The 16,160-nt window shown below is 45.9% G+C and overlaps 1 protein-coding gene, 1 long non-coding RNA gene and 1 pseudogene across 4 annotated transcripts in view; 1 reads left to right on the top strand and 2 right to left on the bottom strand.

Moving 5' to 3' along the window:
* Stab2 (stabilin 2) overlaps positions 1-16,160 on the bottom strand; it is a 180,034-nt gene that overhangs the window by 61,265 nt on the left and 102,609 nt on the right. For both annotated transcript variants that reach the window (XM_028880322.2, XM_037196864.1), the window contains exons 32-38: positions 13,970-14,068; positions 13,781-13,888; positions 12,232-12,363; positions 6,720-6,848; positions 5,069-5,125; positions 3,313-3,405; positions 1,981-2,176 (exon numbers count right to left, since the gene is read on the bottom strand). In XM_028880322.2, the coding sequence (XP_028736155.1) occupies positions 1,981-2,176; positions 3,313-3,405; positions 5,069-5,125; positions 6,720-6,848; positions 12,232-12,363; positions 13,781-13,888; positions 13,970-14,068 (814 nt within the window). The remainder of the gene's footprint in view (positions 1-1,980; positions 2,177-3,312; positions 3,406-5,068; positions 5,126-6,719; positions 6,849-12,231; positions 12,364-13,780; positions 13,889-13,969; positions 14,069-16,160) is intronic.
* Positions 2,104-3,319, top strand: LOC119086206. Of its 2 annotated transcripts, XR_005089446.1 has the most exons (4): positions 2,104-2,194; positions 2,536-2,647; positions 2,855-2,922; positions 3,168-3,319. It is a non-coding gene; the product is annotated as an uncharacterized LOC119086206 (long non-coding RNA). The 2 variants fall into 2 exon arrangements; XR_005089445.1 differs by having other exon boundaries at positions 2,536-2,922.
* On the bottom strand, positions 8,438-9,118 carry LOC114700636 (annotated as a pseudogene).

The following is a 16,160-nucleotide window of genomic DNA, read 5'->3' as shown; positions in this document are numbered from 1 at the left end:
AACAGCACATTTATATCACATCTTGTGGTGGTCTGAATAAATGGTCCCCACAGGCTCATATATTTGAATGCTTGGTCCCCAGTTGGTGGAACTGTTTGGGGAGGGTTAGGAGGTGTGGCCTCGTTCGAGGTGTGTCACTGGGGATGGTCTTTGGGGTTTCAAGAGCCCACACCATTGCCAGATGTCTCCCTCTTGACCTCATGCTTGCGGATCTGATGTGAGCTTTTTAGCTGTGCTCCAGCACCATACCTGCCTGCCTGCCTGCCTGCCTGCCACCACGCTCCCTTACACGATAGTCATGGACTCCAACCCTCTGGAACCATGAGCCCCCAAATTAAACACTTTCTTTTATAAGTTGTCTTTGCCATGGTGTTTTGTCACAGCAGTTGAAAAGTAGCTAAGATACCCCTCCAAGGCTCAGGGGACATTGTGGAAGAGGAAGTGGAAAGAACATCATGGGAAGGAGTGCTGTGAAGGCCGTCTTCTGGACATGATGTGGTTGTTTGGCACCCATGAACTCAAACTGGCACTATTATAGTTCGTGGTTCAGTCACTGCTCCCTGCCCAAGAGCTGCATGATGCTGGGCTCACAACATTCCACAGACGGAGGAAGAGTTTGTAAGGCCCTGTTCCTCCCAAGGGAGCCACAGGGGGTTAAAGGTTACATTGAGAGGGTAGGGTAGCCTCTGGCAGATTGCCCTTGCTCAAGTAAATAACCACTGACCCATGCTCATGCAGTCAACCCTAATTAAATGCAGTGGCTCATAAAAAATAGATATGAGTCTAGGAGGGGGACTGTGAAGAAGAGGGGTTCAGTGGGAGGGGCAGGGGAAGAGCGCAGATAAAGGTGATGAAAGAACATTATAGATACGTGTTTAGAAAATTGTAAAAGAATTGTAAATAAATAAATAATAAGAACTTGGTGAAAGCTATGAATACCACTCTTCAACCAAAAGCATTCAGCTTTAGATCTTGGTGGATCCCATGGAGTCACCCACAGATGAATGGAAGCAAGTCTCCCAAATAACACAGAAAGATAAATCAACACTCTAATTTCAATGATATATCACATGGCCATATTTCAGCCACTCAGTTATGCATTAGTTTTGTCTGGTTTAGATAGGCTGGTAAGAAAACAGTGATAGTTGAGTTGATGGTTTTAGGACCAGCTGGGACAAGGACTTATCTCCTGGTGTTCCTGGGTACAAGGAAGCCAGGATGTGGACGTTCAAGAGGATATTCCCCAGACTGATAAAACATCAAGGCAGGATGCTTGCTGATGGTGGATCAAGGAGTGACCTTCTCCAAGAGGACAGTTTAAGAGCCACGCTTTGGGGTCAAGAAAGGTATGTATTCAGATCTGAGGTCTGCTTCTCCTCAGCTGATCTTGGGGGCACTCATTCATGGTCCTGGCCTTAAATACCCTTATTTGTAAAATGGGTACGGCACACCAGCGCAGTTCATTTGGGATTAAATGGGCCATTAGGACAAACCTGTCTCCCCTGCCCCCTCAACTATTGAGCAAGTCCACAGTGCAAGTTCAATCACGGTGATTAGCACAGACAGGCACACTGAGGGATGGAGCTGGGCTGGAAACGTCAGCTAACAAATTGGAGGATGGGTGGGTACAACCAGATCAGTGGCTGGAAATGGTTTGGGACACTGCTCTATACAAATGAAATAGCAGAGGCTTCAAACAAACAAACAAACAAACAAACATCAGTGACTCTCTGTAGCCCTAGCTGGTCTCCGACTCCGGGCCGTTTCCTGCCTTAGCTTCCCGAAGGCCGGGAGCACTACACCTGGTTACAGAGAGGTTTACACTTTGCCGTCATAATGCCGGGTGAGTCCTGCTGCCCGAGCAGAGGCTGCAGAGAGCATTGAAGCTACTGTTCTTTTCTAACATGGCTGCTGGCTAGCTGGGGTCTGGGAGGACTGGAGGGGGGCGGGGACCAGGGTCTGCGGAGGAGCGACGCTCACCTTGGTCACAGTGGACACCGTACTTGCCCTCTGCGCAGGTCTCGCAGGCTGTCCCATTGAAGCCCTGCCCACACTGGCACACGCCAGTGCCGTTCACGCCATCCAGACAGAAGCCATTCCCAGAGCACACATCCTGACCTTTCCCGGGGCAGGCTTGGCATTGTGGGCCAAAGAAGCCAGCACAGCATCCTCGCGTCTGAAACGGAAGGACAAGGTGGTGCACGTGTTTATCTTCTGCTTTGGGGACTCCTGGGGTTCTGTGTGAGCCTGCCTGTTTCTTAAGACTCCAGGGTTTCTAAGGGACAGGGGATGGGGTCCTCTGAGGACCGAGTGAGGCTCCGCAATTTCCCAGGCCACTTGCCAGCCCTGCAGGCAGGGAAGAGGGAGAATAAAAAGACGAGAGATGAAGATGAAGAATGCCAAGGAGGGGAGGCAGGAAGAACAAGGCAAAGGAAGCCCGGCTGGTGGTGCATGCCTGTAATCCTAGTACTTAGGAGGGTGGCCAGGGCGGAGCCAGCTTGGGCCGGATTAACAAACTTATTATTGTTGCTACAGGGCCTCCTTTAGCAGGTGCTGGCCTTGAACATCTATTTCATCTTCTTCTGCTTCCTGAGACTGGGATACAGGCTGGTGCTCCTCACCAGCTCCAAGCAACAAAGAATAACAGGTGATACCGGAGGGGTGGTGGGAGCCAGGAAGCCTTCAGCACCTCCAAACCAGGGACCCTTCTCCTGGATGGTGCTTCATCTGCGGAAGGAGCAGATGCTCTGGCATGCTCTGAGAGCCCACTGTGGTTCAGGGAAGCCCCACAGGCGGTCTGTTTGGCTTCAATGACTTTATTCTTAAGTACACTAAGACATAAAACTCTCTCCAGCCCCACGCTCTGCAGTGTAAACCCCGAGAAGAGGCCTCATCCTCCAGGGAAGAACAGGACAGTAAGTTGTAAGTGACATTGAGAGAGTCTGGGTTTTGGGGTTCCATTTTCTGAAGGGCCAAGTACCCCTTGCCTTCCCTTGCTGGCTATGTCCTTTGTCTCTTGGTTTCATTTAAGTAACTAATTAATGTGGTTAAGTTTCATCACGCACGCAAGTGTTGTGAGAACGGGGCATCCCCTTCACCTTCCACACCCCCGGTTTCTTCCTTACTCAGGTGAGTGCTTTGGCTTTTACCCATTTTCTGATTTACAGGCTTTCCCCCATTTTCTTGGGACCAGTGCTACTTTGGGTGACAACGATGAGCTGAGCAGCAGGTGGCAGGAAGAACACCTGAGAAATGCAGTGTAGGGAAGACTGTTCCGTCGCCGAGTGCCAGGGAAGGCCAGCGCATACTCACGATGACGGTCCTCCTACACTTTGGCTGGCACCCGATGAACACGGACCGCTTCCCCATGAAGTAAATGGTATAGATGCATTTCCTTGTCTCGCCCTGTGAAATCATGAGGGTTCTGTCAGCCCTGTAGTTAGGGAGAAAGCTTCCCCGTTTCTACAACATATTCTGGAAAGGGTGGTCGTGGCTTCTTGGTGCGACTTCAGAAGCAGGAACACAACCTCACAGTGCTGGCTGCTTCAGGGCAGCTGGCAAAACCCAAAGTTATACCGTAAAGCAGTGCTCTCTAAGAAGAACATTTCTCTAGAAGACCAAATCAATTTTAGAGGAATTAAAAAAAAAAGCCAGATAAAAATATTCTTCTGGTCCTTAAATATTCTTCCAGTCATTAAACTTAAGCTTTAATTTGTTTATTGATTCATAGTCTGCCAAATCCAAGAAAGAATTGTTTGCTCATAAAGACTTATAACATCTACTACCAAATTAAAACCCAAACGAGAGACTCGGCATTCATTGTTTACCATGAATTATTATTACTACGCTATGGGGCCACAGGGTGTTTATTCTCTGTAACAGTCGTTAGCTATAAGAAACAGATTGGTAATTAATTTAGAGATATGTCTACCTTCGTAATGCTTACATCTGTTTCTTTGAGAAGGTCAGTTGTGGCTTCAGTTATAAAAGGGAACCAGGTAGGAGGAGCTGGCTATGGGACATGGAGACTGTCTTTTCCCATGGAATAGCTTGCTGCGATCCTTAACTGGTTAGTATAAAAGATGTGAACATGGAAAAAGACTTTCTTGAATTGCATGGTGGTTTAGGGGCCCATCTCTGTTTTAATTATGAATTAAATGTCCCTTAGTCCCCCAAATTCCCGCATTTAAGGCTGTGGAGATGCATGGGGAGAAGGGCCATCAGTAGTGTTCTCTGGGCACGGCACAGCCATTGCCATCGTGGACTCACAGCAGTGGTGGCTGTTTGATTGCACAAGTCTGGGCCTGTCAGTCAAGGATGGGGAGGAGCCCCTGGGGCCCTACCCCTCCCAAGGAAACCACTCATTATTGATGGACGGGGTGCAGGGGAGTCACTGTCTCCTGTTGTGTCTCCCTTGCTGGGGACACATTCCCACCAGTCTCTGTGGACGGTCCCACACCCGTGGTGACATTAACAGCCTGGTTAAACTCAGCGAGACACAAGACAAAGACCCCGGTGTGGGAAAGGGCCTTGCTCGTGTGGGTTGACAGGTAAGTGAGGGCGCGGTGAGTTTAATCAGAATGTATTTTATATGTATTCATGGAACTGCCAAAGAATAAATTTCACTAATAAAAAAAATCAAGTGAAATTTAAAAAAATAAAAAAGGAAGGGAGCACACCACAAGCACCCCACCCCGCTCTGGACTGTGGATGTCGTGTGCCCAGCTGCCTCATGCTCCTGCGGCTGTGAGTTCCCTACCGTAACTCAGGGACGATACCCTCAAACTGGAAGCCAAAATAAGCCCTTTCCTTAAAAAAGTGCACTGCACATAAAAAGCTAGAATTAAACCAAGGAGGGAAGGGGGACAGAAGAAAACATATGCTTTCCAATTTGGAGTCACTCTTCTTTGGAGGCTATTTATTTATTTGTTTATTTATTTATTTATTTATTTATTTATTTACAAAATAAAATAAAAGTACTTACAGATGGTTTGGAGTCTCTCTTCTCTGGAAGCTGTTTGTTTGTTTGTCTATTTATTTATTTACAAAATGAGATAAAAGTACTTACGGATGGTTTTGTCCCAAGTGGGCAGATTGGTTGCTGGAAACACGTCCCACAACTTCCCTTGGTAAAAAGTGTAGCGATACAGAGGTCAGGTCAAGGTTATTAATTTCAGTGCAAAATGAGGCTGCAAATAAGAGCTAGGAGCTGCAGGTTTTAGAGCACAGAGCTGAGCATCAGCGGAGAGCATCTGCTCTACCTCCTTGATGTTCTAAGAGACAAGCTCTACTCCAGGTCTTGCCTGTTTGAACACTGCTTTCATCTACAATAGTCTAAGGATTCAATAACCCTTTTTTTAATTAAGAGATTTGCTATTCATTTTATATATCAACCACAGATTCCCCTGTCTTTCTTCCCACCCCCCAGCCTTTCCCCACAAAAAGCATGGGAGACATCACCTATTTAAATCAGCATTCTTTAGCACCAATTCATTGATGCGCCGGAGCCCTTGTTTACTGAACTGGGTCAGATAAAGAGACTGTGTATCTGTTACACACAGTGCCTGTCTTGACAAAAATATGGTGTGGCTGAGGGCTGTAGTGGAGCCCTCCACTGAAATAACACATACAAAGAACAAAAGACAGATTGGCAGGCACTTTTGAGTGTTACCGGTGTCCAGCTATTGGTACCTACTCGACAGTGAGTGTCACTGCTGTGAATTCTGTTTCTAGGGCCAGACTGCCCAGATCTGAATCCCTTCTCTGTCACTCACTACCGTGTGAATGAATATACCTCTCTGTGGCTCATTTTCCCCTCTGTAAACTGGAGACAAAGTCCTTACTGTGCAGGGTGCTGTGAGGATTACATGGGTTAATATGTGTACAATGTGTAGAGTGATGCCTAATAAACATCAGCAGTTGTCACGGTCACTAAAAGACACGACGCTGTCTCGCAGCCTGCAGGGACAGGCTTGCACAATTGCGTTTGTAGCACACTGAATTCACCATTTCCACACTCTTCTTCTGGTTGACCAGCCTTAGTCAACACCTGTCAGAGCTGACCCGTGGACCTCTCCCTAGCACAGTTTCACTCTGCAGGGGACCCAGGGCTTCAGAATCCTGCTCAGCATAGTCGTCTACGCTTCCCCAGGCATGCTAGGTACCACCCATCCCAGCGGATGACAAGCCTAGGAAGCTCTGGGTGTGTCTTGCACATCCTTGTCCTCTATAGCCATGTACTCTGTCTGGCACATTAAAGATGATCACTGAACAGTTTCCCTTTTCAGTACTCAGTATTGAACCCAGGGCCTTACGCATACCGGGCAAGTGCTCTACTTTTGAGCTGCAATGCCAATCATAATGAATGAGGAGGTTTTGAACTAAACTGAGATCACCTAATAGAAAATTCTTAAGTTTAAAATTATTATTGTTTAAACATTTGTATTACATTTTGTGTGTGTGTGTATGCAAGTGCATGTGTGTGTGCAAGTGCATGTGTGTGTGTGTGTGTGTGTGTGTCTGTACATGTGTGGAGGATGACCTGCAGAATTCACTTCTCTCCTTTCAGCATATAGGCCTTGGGGATTGAGCTCAGATTGTTGGACTTGGTGGCAAGTGGCTTTACCCACTGAGACATCTTCCTGGCCCCGTTTAAAAATAATAATAATAAAAAAAGCCATAACCCACTACTTTCACTACTGGTCCTTGTTGTAACTTACTTTCACAATAATGGTGTCATTACTGTCACATCTATTCTTCTGAATTTCCAGAACTTTCCCCAGACCATGGATCACTCCTTTGTCAGTGGCCACATTGGTGTAGTTTATTGGAACTTCATTTACATACAGCTGTGAACAAGAGAATCAGATATGGTCTTATTAAGGTGGTATTAAGGGAGATGCAGAAGACAGGAAGTGGAGGCCCTCAATATGACAACGGTCTAGGAGATATTCCAGTTTGGCTGGAAAGTACCACAATGTAGTTGAAAGAGTCCTTGAAAGAGGGGAGTCCATAGTTCTGCAACTGGTACCATGAAGCTGTGTGATATTGGGTCAACTGCTTTCCCAAACCTCAACACTCCTCTTTGTAAAAGGAAAATGTTGCTCCAAATCATCTCTAGGGTATTCTCCATCTCTCAAATTTATGTTTGCTTAAAAATTACTGCCTTAAGATCCTTAGGCTTGTGCCCACTGGCAGGCTGGCTTTATGGACATGCTCATCAGTGCTGTGATCTGGTGGTCCACAAGGTATGGGTGTCTCCCCTAACTAAGACACAGAGTATGCAATGCGTCTTTCAATGTATCTCCATCTTGTGGCCAGTTTCCCAGCAACTCTTAGAAAGGTGAAATTACACTGAGGATGGGACAGGGAAAGAGCTTATTCCGCAGAGCACATGATGTGCTAGTCTTCAATGAGGCCTTGACATTCATAGAACACTATCAAATGGTATCATAACACTTCTCACTGTTGAAATTGCTACTGAATACAATAGTCTCTTATGAATGTCTGGCAGCAAAGGGGTCTTCTGTTTAGATGTTGGGGTAAGTGAGGACTGAGCTCCACACTGCTGTTTCAAGGTCAGTGAATAGTGAGAAAATCACGAGGAAAACTCATTCAGTCTCAAATAGTGATTGTAGCACAAATTTCCAGAATTCCAAGATGTTGAGTTATTTTTGAATACCCAGAGAGCAGAACATTTGGTGTATTCCTACTTAATTTGGTATTTAAAAGTCTGAATCATTTCCATCATGAGATCTATCCAGAGAATTATAGGTTGCATTGAAAATTTTACATAAACACACCTACTCAATTAGAAAGCACTTTCCCTGTACTTCCACTGAACAGAGAAAGTAAAAGCAATGCTTCTGTTGTGTTGATGTTTGCTCTAACTCAGGAAATTTCTGGGCTAACAGAAAATGAACATCTCAACATTGAAAATAACTCAGTTAACAGCATTTGAATATTCATCTCTACCTGTGAAATAGAGAGGACAGATTAAAAATAACAACGAAAAGGAAAGCTTTCTATCAATAAGATAACGGCTATTTCTGGAAAAAAAATAAGGTTGTTTAAAAGGAAAATGTGTTTTCTAGACTCTGAGCACCAATATGGAGAAAAATGTTTGGAATTAGATTATTCTACAAGTAATGAAGAAAGTAAACGAGCCCTTAAAAAATCTCTAGTTAGATTTTTAAAAATTGTATTTTTGGTTTTTTGAGACAGGATTTCTCTGAATAACAGCCCTGGCTGTCCTAGATCTCACTCTGTAGCCCAGGCTAGCCTCAAACTCACAGAGATCCATCTGCCTCTACCTCCCAAGTGCTGGGATTGAAGGCGTGTGCCACCATACCTGGCTCTAGCTATATTTTTTCTTCCTTTTTTTTTTTTTTTTTTTTTAAGAGAGATTGATCTTTATTCAAAACTGTGATCTACCAATTTAGCATTTTCCACTGACTGGGGGAGCAGAGACCTTCACAGGCTTCACAGTCTTTTGTTTAGGTGCTGCTTTGGTAGGGGCCTTGGCAGCAGCCACTGCTGTCTTCCTGGATGCCTGCTTAGCCTTTTTTTGCTTCCTTGGCAGCCCCATAGCCCACTCTTGCTGAGCTTTCCTAACTTCTGGTTTCCGATTCCTCTTGGTCATTGTACCGGCAGGGGACGCACCAGTGGTAGCTCGCTGGAACTTGAGCGCGCTGCGGGTTCTTCTCTTTGGAATGTCTTCCGACTGTCCTTTCTGTGTTTTCTTCTGTAGAGGACAGTCCAGTTTGTCTGTCGAGGACTCCTTTTGGAAAGGAATGCGGACTTGCATTTTGCATTAAGAAACTGGAAAACCGCCGAGCAGTGGTGGCGCACGCCTTTAATCCCAGCACTCGGGAGGCAGAGCCAGGAGCATCTCTGTAAATTTGAGGCCAGCCTGGTCTGCGGAGTGAGATCCAGGACAGGCACCAAAACCACACAGAGAAACCATGTCTTGAAAAAAACCAAAAATCAACCAACCAACCAAACAAACAAAAAAACCCAAAAAAAGAAACTGGAAAACCTTCCCGTCGGTCCTGTCATGGCACTGCGTGTGTCCGGGGTAGATATTGTATTCATTGAAACTGCACAGCTCAACCTTCATGGTGAAAGCTGGATTTTTTTACATAAATGTTTTTCAAGTTTACATAAAAATTTATTTATTTCAATGATGGCATCAGAGAAGAAATTTTTAAAGATTTTACTTTTTTAAAGGATTAAGTAATATTATTGCTTCTAAGATTGCACAATTAAATGCTCGTTCCAATACAGTGTGCTTGCCTTCCATCTCTCTAGGGCAAGTTCTTGCTATGTAGCTCAGTGTCTTAATTATTCTTCTGCTGTGAAGAGTATATAAATGCCATAAAATGAAGCATTTAATGGAGGGCTTGCTTAAGTTTTGGAGAGTTAGTCCATGATCATCATGGAGGAAAGCACACAGGCATGGTGCTGGAGCAGTAACTGAGAGCTTTACATCCTGACCCATGGGCAGCAGGGGGAGAGAGAGAGACAGACAGACAGATAGACAGACAGAGAGAAACACCAAGAGACACACACACAGAGAGACAGAGACAGACAGACAGACAGAGAGACACAGAGAGGGAAAGAGACACAATGAAAGACAGAGAGGGAGCAGAGAGAAAGACAGAGAAACAGACTCAAAGAGAGACAGAGAGACACAGAGAGAGACATAGAGACAGACAGAAGGACAGAGAGAGACACAAAAAGAGACAGAGACACAGAGAGTCAGAGGGACAGAGACAGAGACACAGAGAGGGGCAGAGGGACAAGGAGAGAGAGAGAGAGTGAGAGAGAGAGAAAGAAAGAGAGACTGGGTCTGGCCTGAGCTTTTGAAACTTGAAAGCCCACTGCCACACCTATTCTAACAAGGCCACACCCAATCCTTCCCAAACAGTTCCATTAACTGGGGACCAAGCATCCAAACATGAGCCTATGGGGGCCATTCTCATGCAAACCATGACACTCAGGTTATCCTAGGATGGCCTCAAACTTGTGATTCCTCTTTCTCTTTGCTGGCTAGTTTTTATATCAACTCGACATAAGGTAGTACCATTTGGAAGATGGAATCTTAATCAAGAAAATGCCTTTATAGGATTGGCCGGTAGGCAAGTATGTAGAGTATTTTCTTGATGATTGATGTGAGAGGGCCCAGACCATTGTGGGTGGTACCACTTCTGGGCAGGTGGTCCTTGGGTATGTAAGAAAACAAACTAAGGCAGAAACAAGCCAATAAACAGCACTTCTCTGTGGCCTCTGCTTCAGATCCTGCCTTGCCCTCCTTCAATGTTGTACTGTGAAAATACAGTGAGATAAAACCTTTTTCGAAGTTGCTTTTGGTCATGGTGTTTTATCACAGCAACAGAACACCTCACAAAGAGAGTTTCCATAATCCTAGGATTACTTACAGGCATGTGCCAAGCCTGGTTCTTAGTGACTTTTTTCCCCCCTGAGAAAGGGTTTCTCTGTGTAGCACTGGCTGTCTTGCAACTTACTGTGTAGGTCAGGCAATTAATTTTTCTTCTGATAACTTATTTTAGAATTATAGTTTCTTGGTAAATTTTCACACAGTTTTAAAATATGGCATTTGAACTACATGAGCAGAATTTTATATTACAACTATAGTAACTAGCTTCATGAAATCTTTTTTTTTATGAATGATAACCCTTTAGCATTCATAAAAAATTGTGTGATGAAATCCCTGGAATGCCAGTGTGGTGGCTGATTGCACAGCACATCAAAATCCTCGTGATTGCACAATATTAATGTTAATTTGTTTGACTGCAGGAGTTTATACATATCACTAGACTCCTGATTTCCTGAAGCCAATGCCACATCCTGCAAGTTATTTTGAGAAACAAAGCTCCTTTCCATCTTGGAAACTGAAGACTGACTATTGGTTGGGTTTGTGATACCAGCTGAAGAGTGCCTGCCTGTTCCTGCTGGGACTCCAGTATCACAGTTGGTAGGGCTACTATGGTGATATATTGTGTCCCCCAATATATAGTGTACCCTAATAAACCTTATCTGGGGTCAGAGAACAGAACAGCCACTAGATTAGACATAGAGGCCAGACAGTGGTGGCACACCCTCTTAATCCTAGCATTCCGAGGCAGAGATCCATCCGGATCTCTGTGGAAACAGAGCCAGGCATGGTGGCACACACCTTTAATTCCAGGACTTGAGAGCTCATGTCTTGCTTGGGCAAGACACATGCTTTTAATCCCAGGAGGTGATGGCAGGGAGCAGAAAGGTATATAAGGCATGAGAACCAGGAACTAGAGGTTTTTAGGCTTTTAAGATTTTAGGCTTTTAGCAGCAGTTCAGTTGAGATCAATTCAGATGAAGACTCAGAGGCTTCCAGTTTGAGGAAACAGGATCAGCTGAGGAACTGGCGAGGTGAGGTTGGCTGTGGCTTGTTCTGCTTCTCTGATCTTTCAGCATTCACCCCAGTACCTGGCTCCGGGTTTTTATTAGTAGGACCATTTACCAATTCGTGTTACAGGCTACACTGATTATCTCAAGGCTGACCACATGCCAGGAGAGTAGGAGATTGACTATGTAGTTTATTCCCTGCTTTTTGATTCAACGGTATAGGGGGCCCCAAGACAGCTTGACCACACAGCCGCCATGACAGGCTTAGAGTCCCAGACACAGCTTCTGTGATAGGCTTACTGGCAGGCAACACCTAGATTTAGGAAAAGCCATAAGCTGACCCTGCCCAGGGATCCACCCAGTGTTGGGGAAGTACCTAACAACTCAAACATTCCAAACATTAGATAAGGTTAGATAAGATGGCCAGATGTCCCTGAGTCTACCACACACCTATTTGTTTTACAGATACCTCTAGACAAATGTCAGCCTATCAGGGTCCTGAACCCTGGGAATCCCTTCACCCCAACCTCTGCTACGATAAAACCTCTACCCTGCCTGAGCTCAGGGCTCTCTGCTCTCACTGCTGCATCAGACAGACAGAGAGACCAAGCTCTGGAGTTTGAAAATAAATGCTCTTTGCTTTCACATATGGGATTCTGTCTCTGTGGTGGTCTTTTGGGGGTCCCCACCATCTGGGCATAACAAACAGAAACAACTTTTTCTTGTTGATAAGGCTTAGGACTGGAGGTATTTTTCCAGCATGGAAGTGATGAAGGTCGATAGTAGCAGAGACACTTGCTCTTGAGTTTTGTTAGAAAGATGTACCTGGTCATTGCGGAGAAAGAAGCCGAGGAGGTAGGAGAACCCCAGCATGGTCTCTCGGTGCATGCCATTGTGCAAGTCATTCTTCAGGAGCTTCTCGTCCAGGACCACGTGGTACCGAAGTATGTCTTCCTTCTGTGTCACATACAGAAGGAGAAGTCAGCCAGTTGGCTACACTACGGTGCCAGAACTATGGGACAGCAAACAGAAGTAGTGCCTTGTCTGTGTGCAAGACCTCAGGGCACAGAAGTGTTAGATAATAAGGTGAGCTGTGAATTTCCAGGTAGGATGGCCAAGGACATCTAGACAGGCATGATGAAAGCAGTGAGTAGATTTGAAAATGTTTTCTTTGCTATTACACGGATTTCAGCTTCAAAAATTCAACATAAACTGAGCTTTAGCAATAAAAGTCATAAAAATTACATATTTCTATATAAAATAAAAATACTAGTGACAAGAATATGAAAATTATTTTAAGTATTTTAGTACCATTAAAACAAAATACCCCCAAGTAGAAATATGCTTTCTATTCAAAATAACTGCACTCATTTATATTAATGCAAAGACTTTTGAAATAAAAAAAAAAGTGCTGGGAGGTGGTGGAAAAAACCTTTAATCCCAGCACTCTGGAGGCAGAGGCAGGCAGATCTCTGTGAGTTGAGTCCAGCCTGGTCTACAGAGCAAGTTCCAGGACAGCTAGAGCTATTACACAGAGATAGCCTGTCTTGAAAAAACAAAAACAAACCAATAAATAAACATAATAAATAAAAAAATAAAAAATAATTGCAGTGGCCAAAGGGGTATTTTTTTCTGACATTAAAAAGTGTCACCATGGAGAAAATCTACAAACAAATGCTCAAGTGGTTTCTGACTACATAAATGGTGTGGGCTGTAATTATAGATGTTTCTTTGATATGCAAATTAATATTTTCAACTGATTTTATTTTATAGCCCTAATGAGATGTTAAGGCCAATTTTTTTCACATAAAAAGAGAACACATACTTTTACAGACACGAGGCACATATTTTCAGCTTAATTTTTTTTTTTTGCTGTTAAATATTTTATTTAACATCTCTTTCTTTGTGTTTATGGCTGCTGTGACAGGGGGAGGTTTGTGTGTAGGGTCTCTGCTTGGGTCTCTATTAAGTACACAGATCTGAATGAACAGATTTTGACAAAAACAGGAAATGGCTTATGGATTGAAAATATTGATGGGGCTGGAGAGTAGTTAAATGTGGGTACTATTATCAAGGAGGACCCTTGATCAGTTCCCAATATCCATATCAGGCAGCTCACAGCCACTTGTAACTCCAGTTCCAGGAGAGCGATAACACCTCTGGATATAACTGCATTGGCCTCTGTAGGCATCTGTTCTCATGTATACATGCACACACACACACACACACACACATACACACACACACACGCACGCATGCACGCACGCACATGCACTCACCCACAATCTCACACCCATGCTCAGCTCACACAACCCATTAAAAAATAAAAACAAATCTTAAAGAGAAAACGTTGATTACTACTGCTGACACTTACTAGAGACGTGGATTTCTTCTCCCTGATAAAATTCTCGATGGCTTCATTGTTTGGAGCAAACACAGTGTAAGCATCTGCAGCCTCGATTGCATCTGCCAGATTGTATTGCTGCAAAACAGGACAACCAGTGAGGGATTCCAGTCCCCAGGCAGCTGGACAAGACAGTTATGCAGAGAACACGGTACTTGCAATGATATAGCCTCGGAAGATGGAATAGTCAGGCATCTGGTCCAGACGGGTGAGCAGGTTTGGTAAAGAGCCAGTTAGACTTCTTTGGGGGATCAGCACCTGGGAAAAGAAGCCCCAAAATTTCATTCAGCAAATTTTGGTACCATTTGCTGTTCACTAATAACTATGGAAGTCCTGTTGGCTTCTTTGGGCAGTTAACAGAATCGACTAAAAAACATTTTGATAATTTACAGAATAAGTTATCCCAGGATGCAAAATGACTGCGCTGGAAGAAACTTGGAAATGTTAGCTCAATTTTAAGTCTCCTCCCTAAATTTACTCTCCATTTGGAGAAAATTTCCTCGTGTACAGAAGACTCTTTCATAGATCTTGCTAAGGAACGCCTTGTAACTTTCATTAACTAATCCTATTATTTCTTGACTTCTTATCCTGGAAACCTTAAGTCTACCATAAGCCAGTGACCTGAATTTGCCTTATGAAAAATGTTTTGCTTGATAAAAATAAAAAGAGAGGACAATTTTACATAAATAACTAGATTTCTGGCTGTGTGAGCACATGATCGAGGTTTGGCGCCCAGGGCCTTGTGCAGACAGGGCAAATAATCGCTTGGGTGAGGGTCTCTCACTGAGAACCCCCCCCCCCCGAGCTGTTTGATGCCCTCCTTTTTTTTTTTTCTTTCTATTTCCCATTTTTGAAAATGATCTTCCATGTAGCGCAGGCTGGCTTCAAACTTCCCGCGGTCCTCCGGATTCAGCTCCCTGAATGATGGGTTTACCGGCGAGTGTCGCCACCCCCAGTGTGACTTCTTTCAATTTCCCTTGCCATAATCGACGTTCGGTTGTGACGAGAGTGGGTACACGCTGCTTCTTCTCCCCATCTCCCAGCCAGGCCCTAGCTGGTGCACACGGGCTCTACAGTTTACAAGCCCGTCCTCTAGCTGGTGCACACCGGCTCTATAGTTTACAAGGCCGTCCCCTAGCTGGTGCACACGGGCTCTACAGTTTACAAGGCCGTCCTCTAGCTGGTGCACCAGGGCTCTACAGTTTACAAGGCTGTCCCCTAGCTGGTGCACACGGCTCTACAGTTTACAAGCCCGTCCCCTAGCTGGTGCACACGGCTCTACAGTTTACAAGGCCATCCCCTAGCTGGTGCGCACGGGCTCTACAGTTTACAAGGCCGTTCTCTAGCTGGTGCACACGGGCTCTATAGTTTACAAGCCTGGCGGGCTGACCCTCTGGCCAAGCTCACCACTCGGGCTCGTCACTCTAGAGCCTTGTGTGGCGCACAGCCTAGCGCTGGCACAGTCATCTTCTCTCCCCCTGAGGCCCCGGGCTGACTTCACTGAGGCCTGGGCGGAGCTGAGGTCTGCATCGCCCTGGAGGAGTGAAGCACGAGCCGGAGGGCGGCACTAGGACCGCGGGGTGCAAGCGGAAGCTGAGTCCCCGGGTGAGCGCCATAGCGGCGGAAGGGGAGGGGCCGAGGCGCTCTTCATGCCATTGGCTGCCTGGTGCGAGTATGCAAATGAGGAGACGTCACTTCCGGAGGCATTTGGGTGCCATTTTCTCGCGTCTGTGCTGGAGGACGGAGTGGTGAGGAGCGGCCGGGCGCTGAGGAGGCCGTGAGTGAGGGACGGGCGTGTGAGTGAGAGTGAGGGAGAGTGAGGGAGTGAGGGAGTGAGGGAGGGCCCGGGGTGAGAGCCGGCGTGTGACCGCAAGTCAGTGTGTGACTGGAGGCCGGCGTGTGACCCGAGGCCAGTGTGTGACAGCGTGACCGGAAGTCTGTGTGACCTGAGGCCGGTGTGTGACAGCGTGACCGGAAGTCTATGTGACCTGAGGCCGGTGTGTGACAGCGTGACCGGAAGTGTGTGACCCGAGGCCGGTGTGTGACAGCGTGACCGGAAGTCTGTGTGACCTGAGGCCGGTGTGTGACAGCGTGACCGGAAGTCAGTGTGTGACGGGAGGCCGGTGTGTGACCCGAGGCCCGTGTGTGACCGCGTGACCGGAAGTCTGTGACCCGAGGCCGGCGTGTGACCCGAGACCGGTGTGTGACCGGAAGTCAGTGTGTGACCTGAGGCCGGCGTGTGACCCGAGGCCCATGTATGACAGCGTGACCGGAAGTCTGTGTGTGACCCGAGGCCGGTGTGTGATAGCGTGTAACTGAAAGTCAATGTGTGACTGGAGGCCTGGGAAGG

Source organism: Peromyscus leucopus, chromosome 18 (assembly GCF_004664715.2).
Source record: "Peromyscus leucopus breed LL Stock chromosome 18, UCI_PerLeu_2.1, whole genome shotgun sequence".
Taxonomy (NCBI): Eukaryota; Metazoa; Chordata; class Mammalia; order Rodentia; family Cricetidae; genus Peromyscus; species Peromyscus leucopus.
The sequence above is the reverse complement of the archived record's forward strand: the minus strand, read 5'-3'. Positions and strand labels throughout refer to the sequence as shown.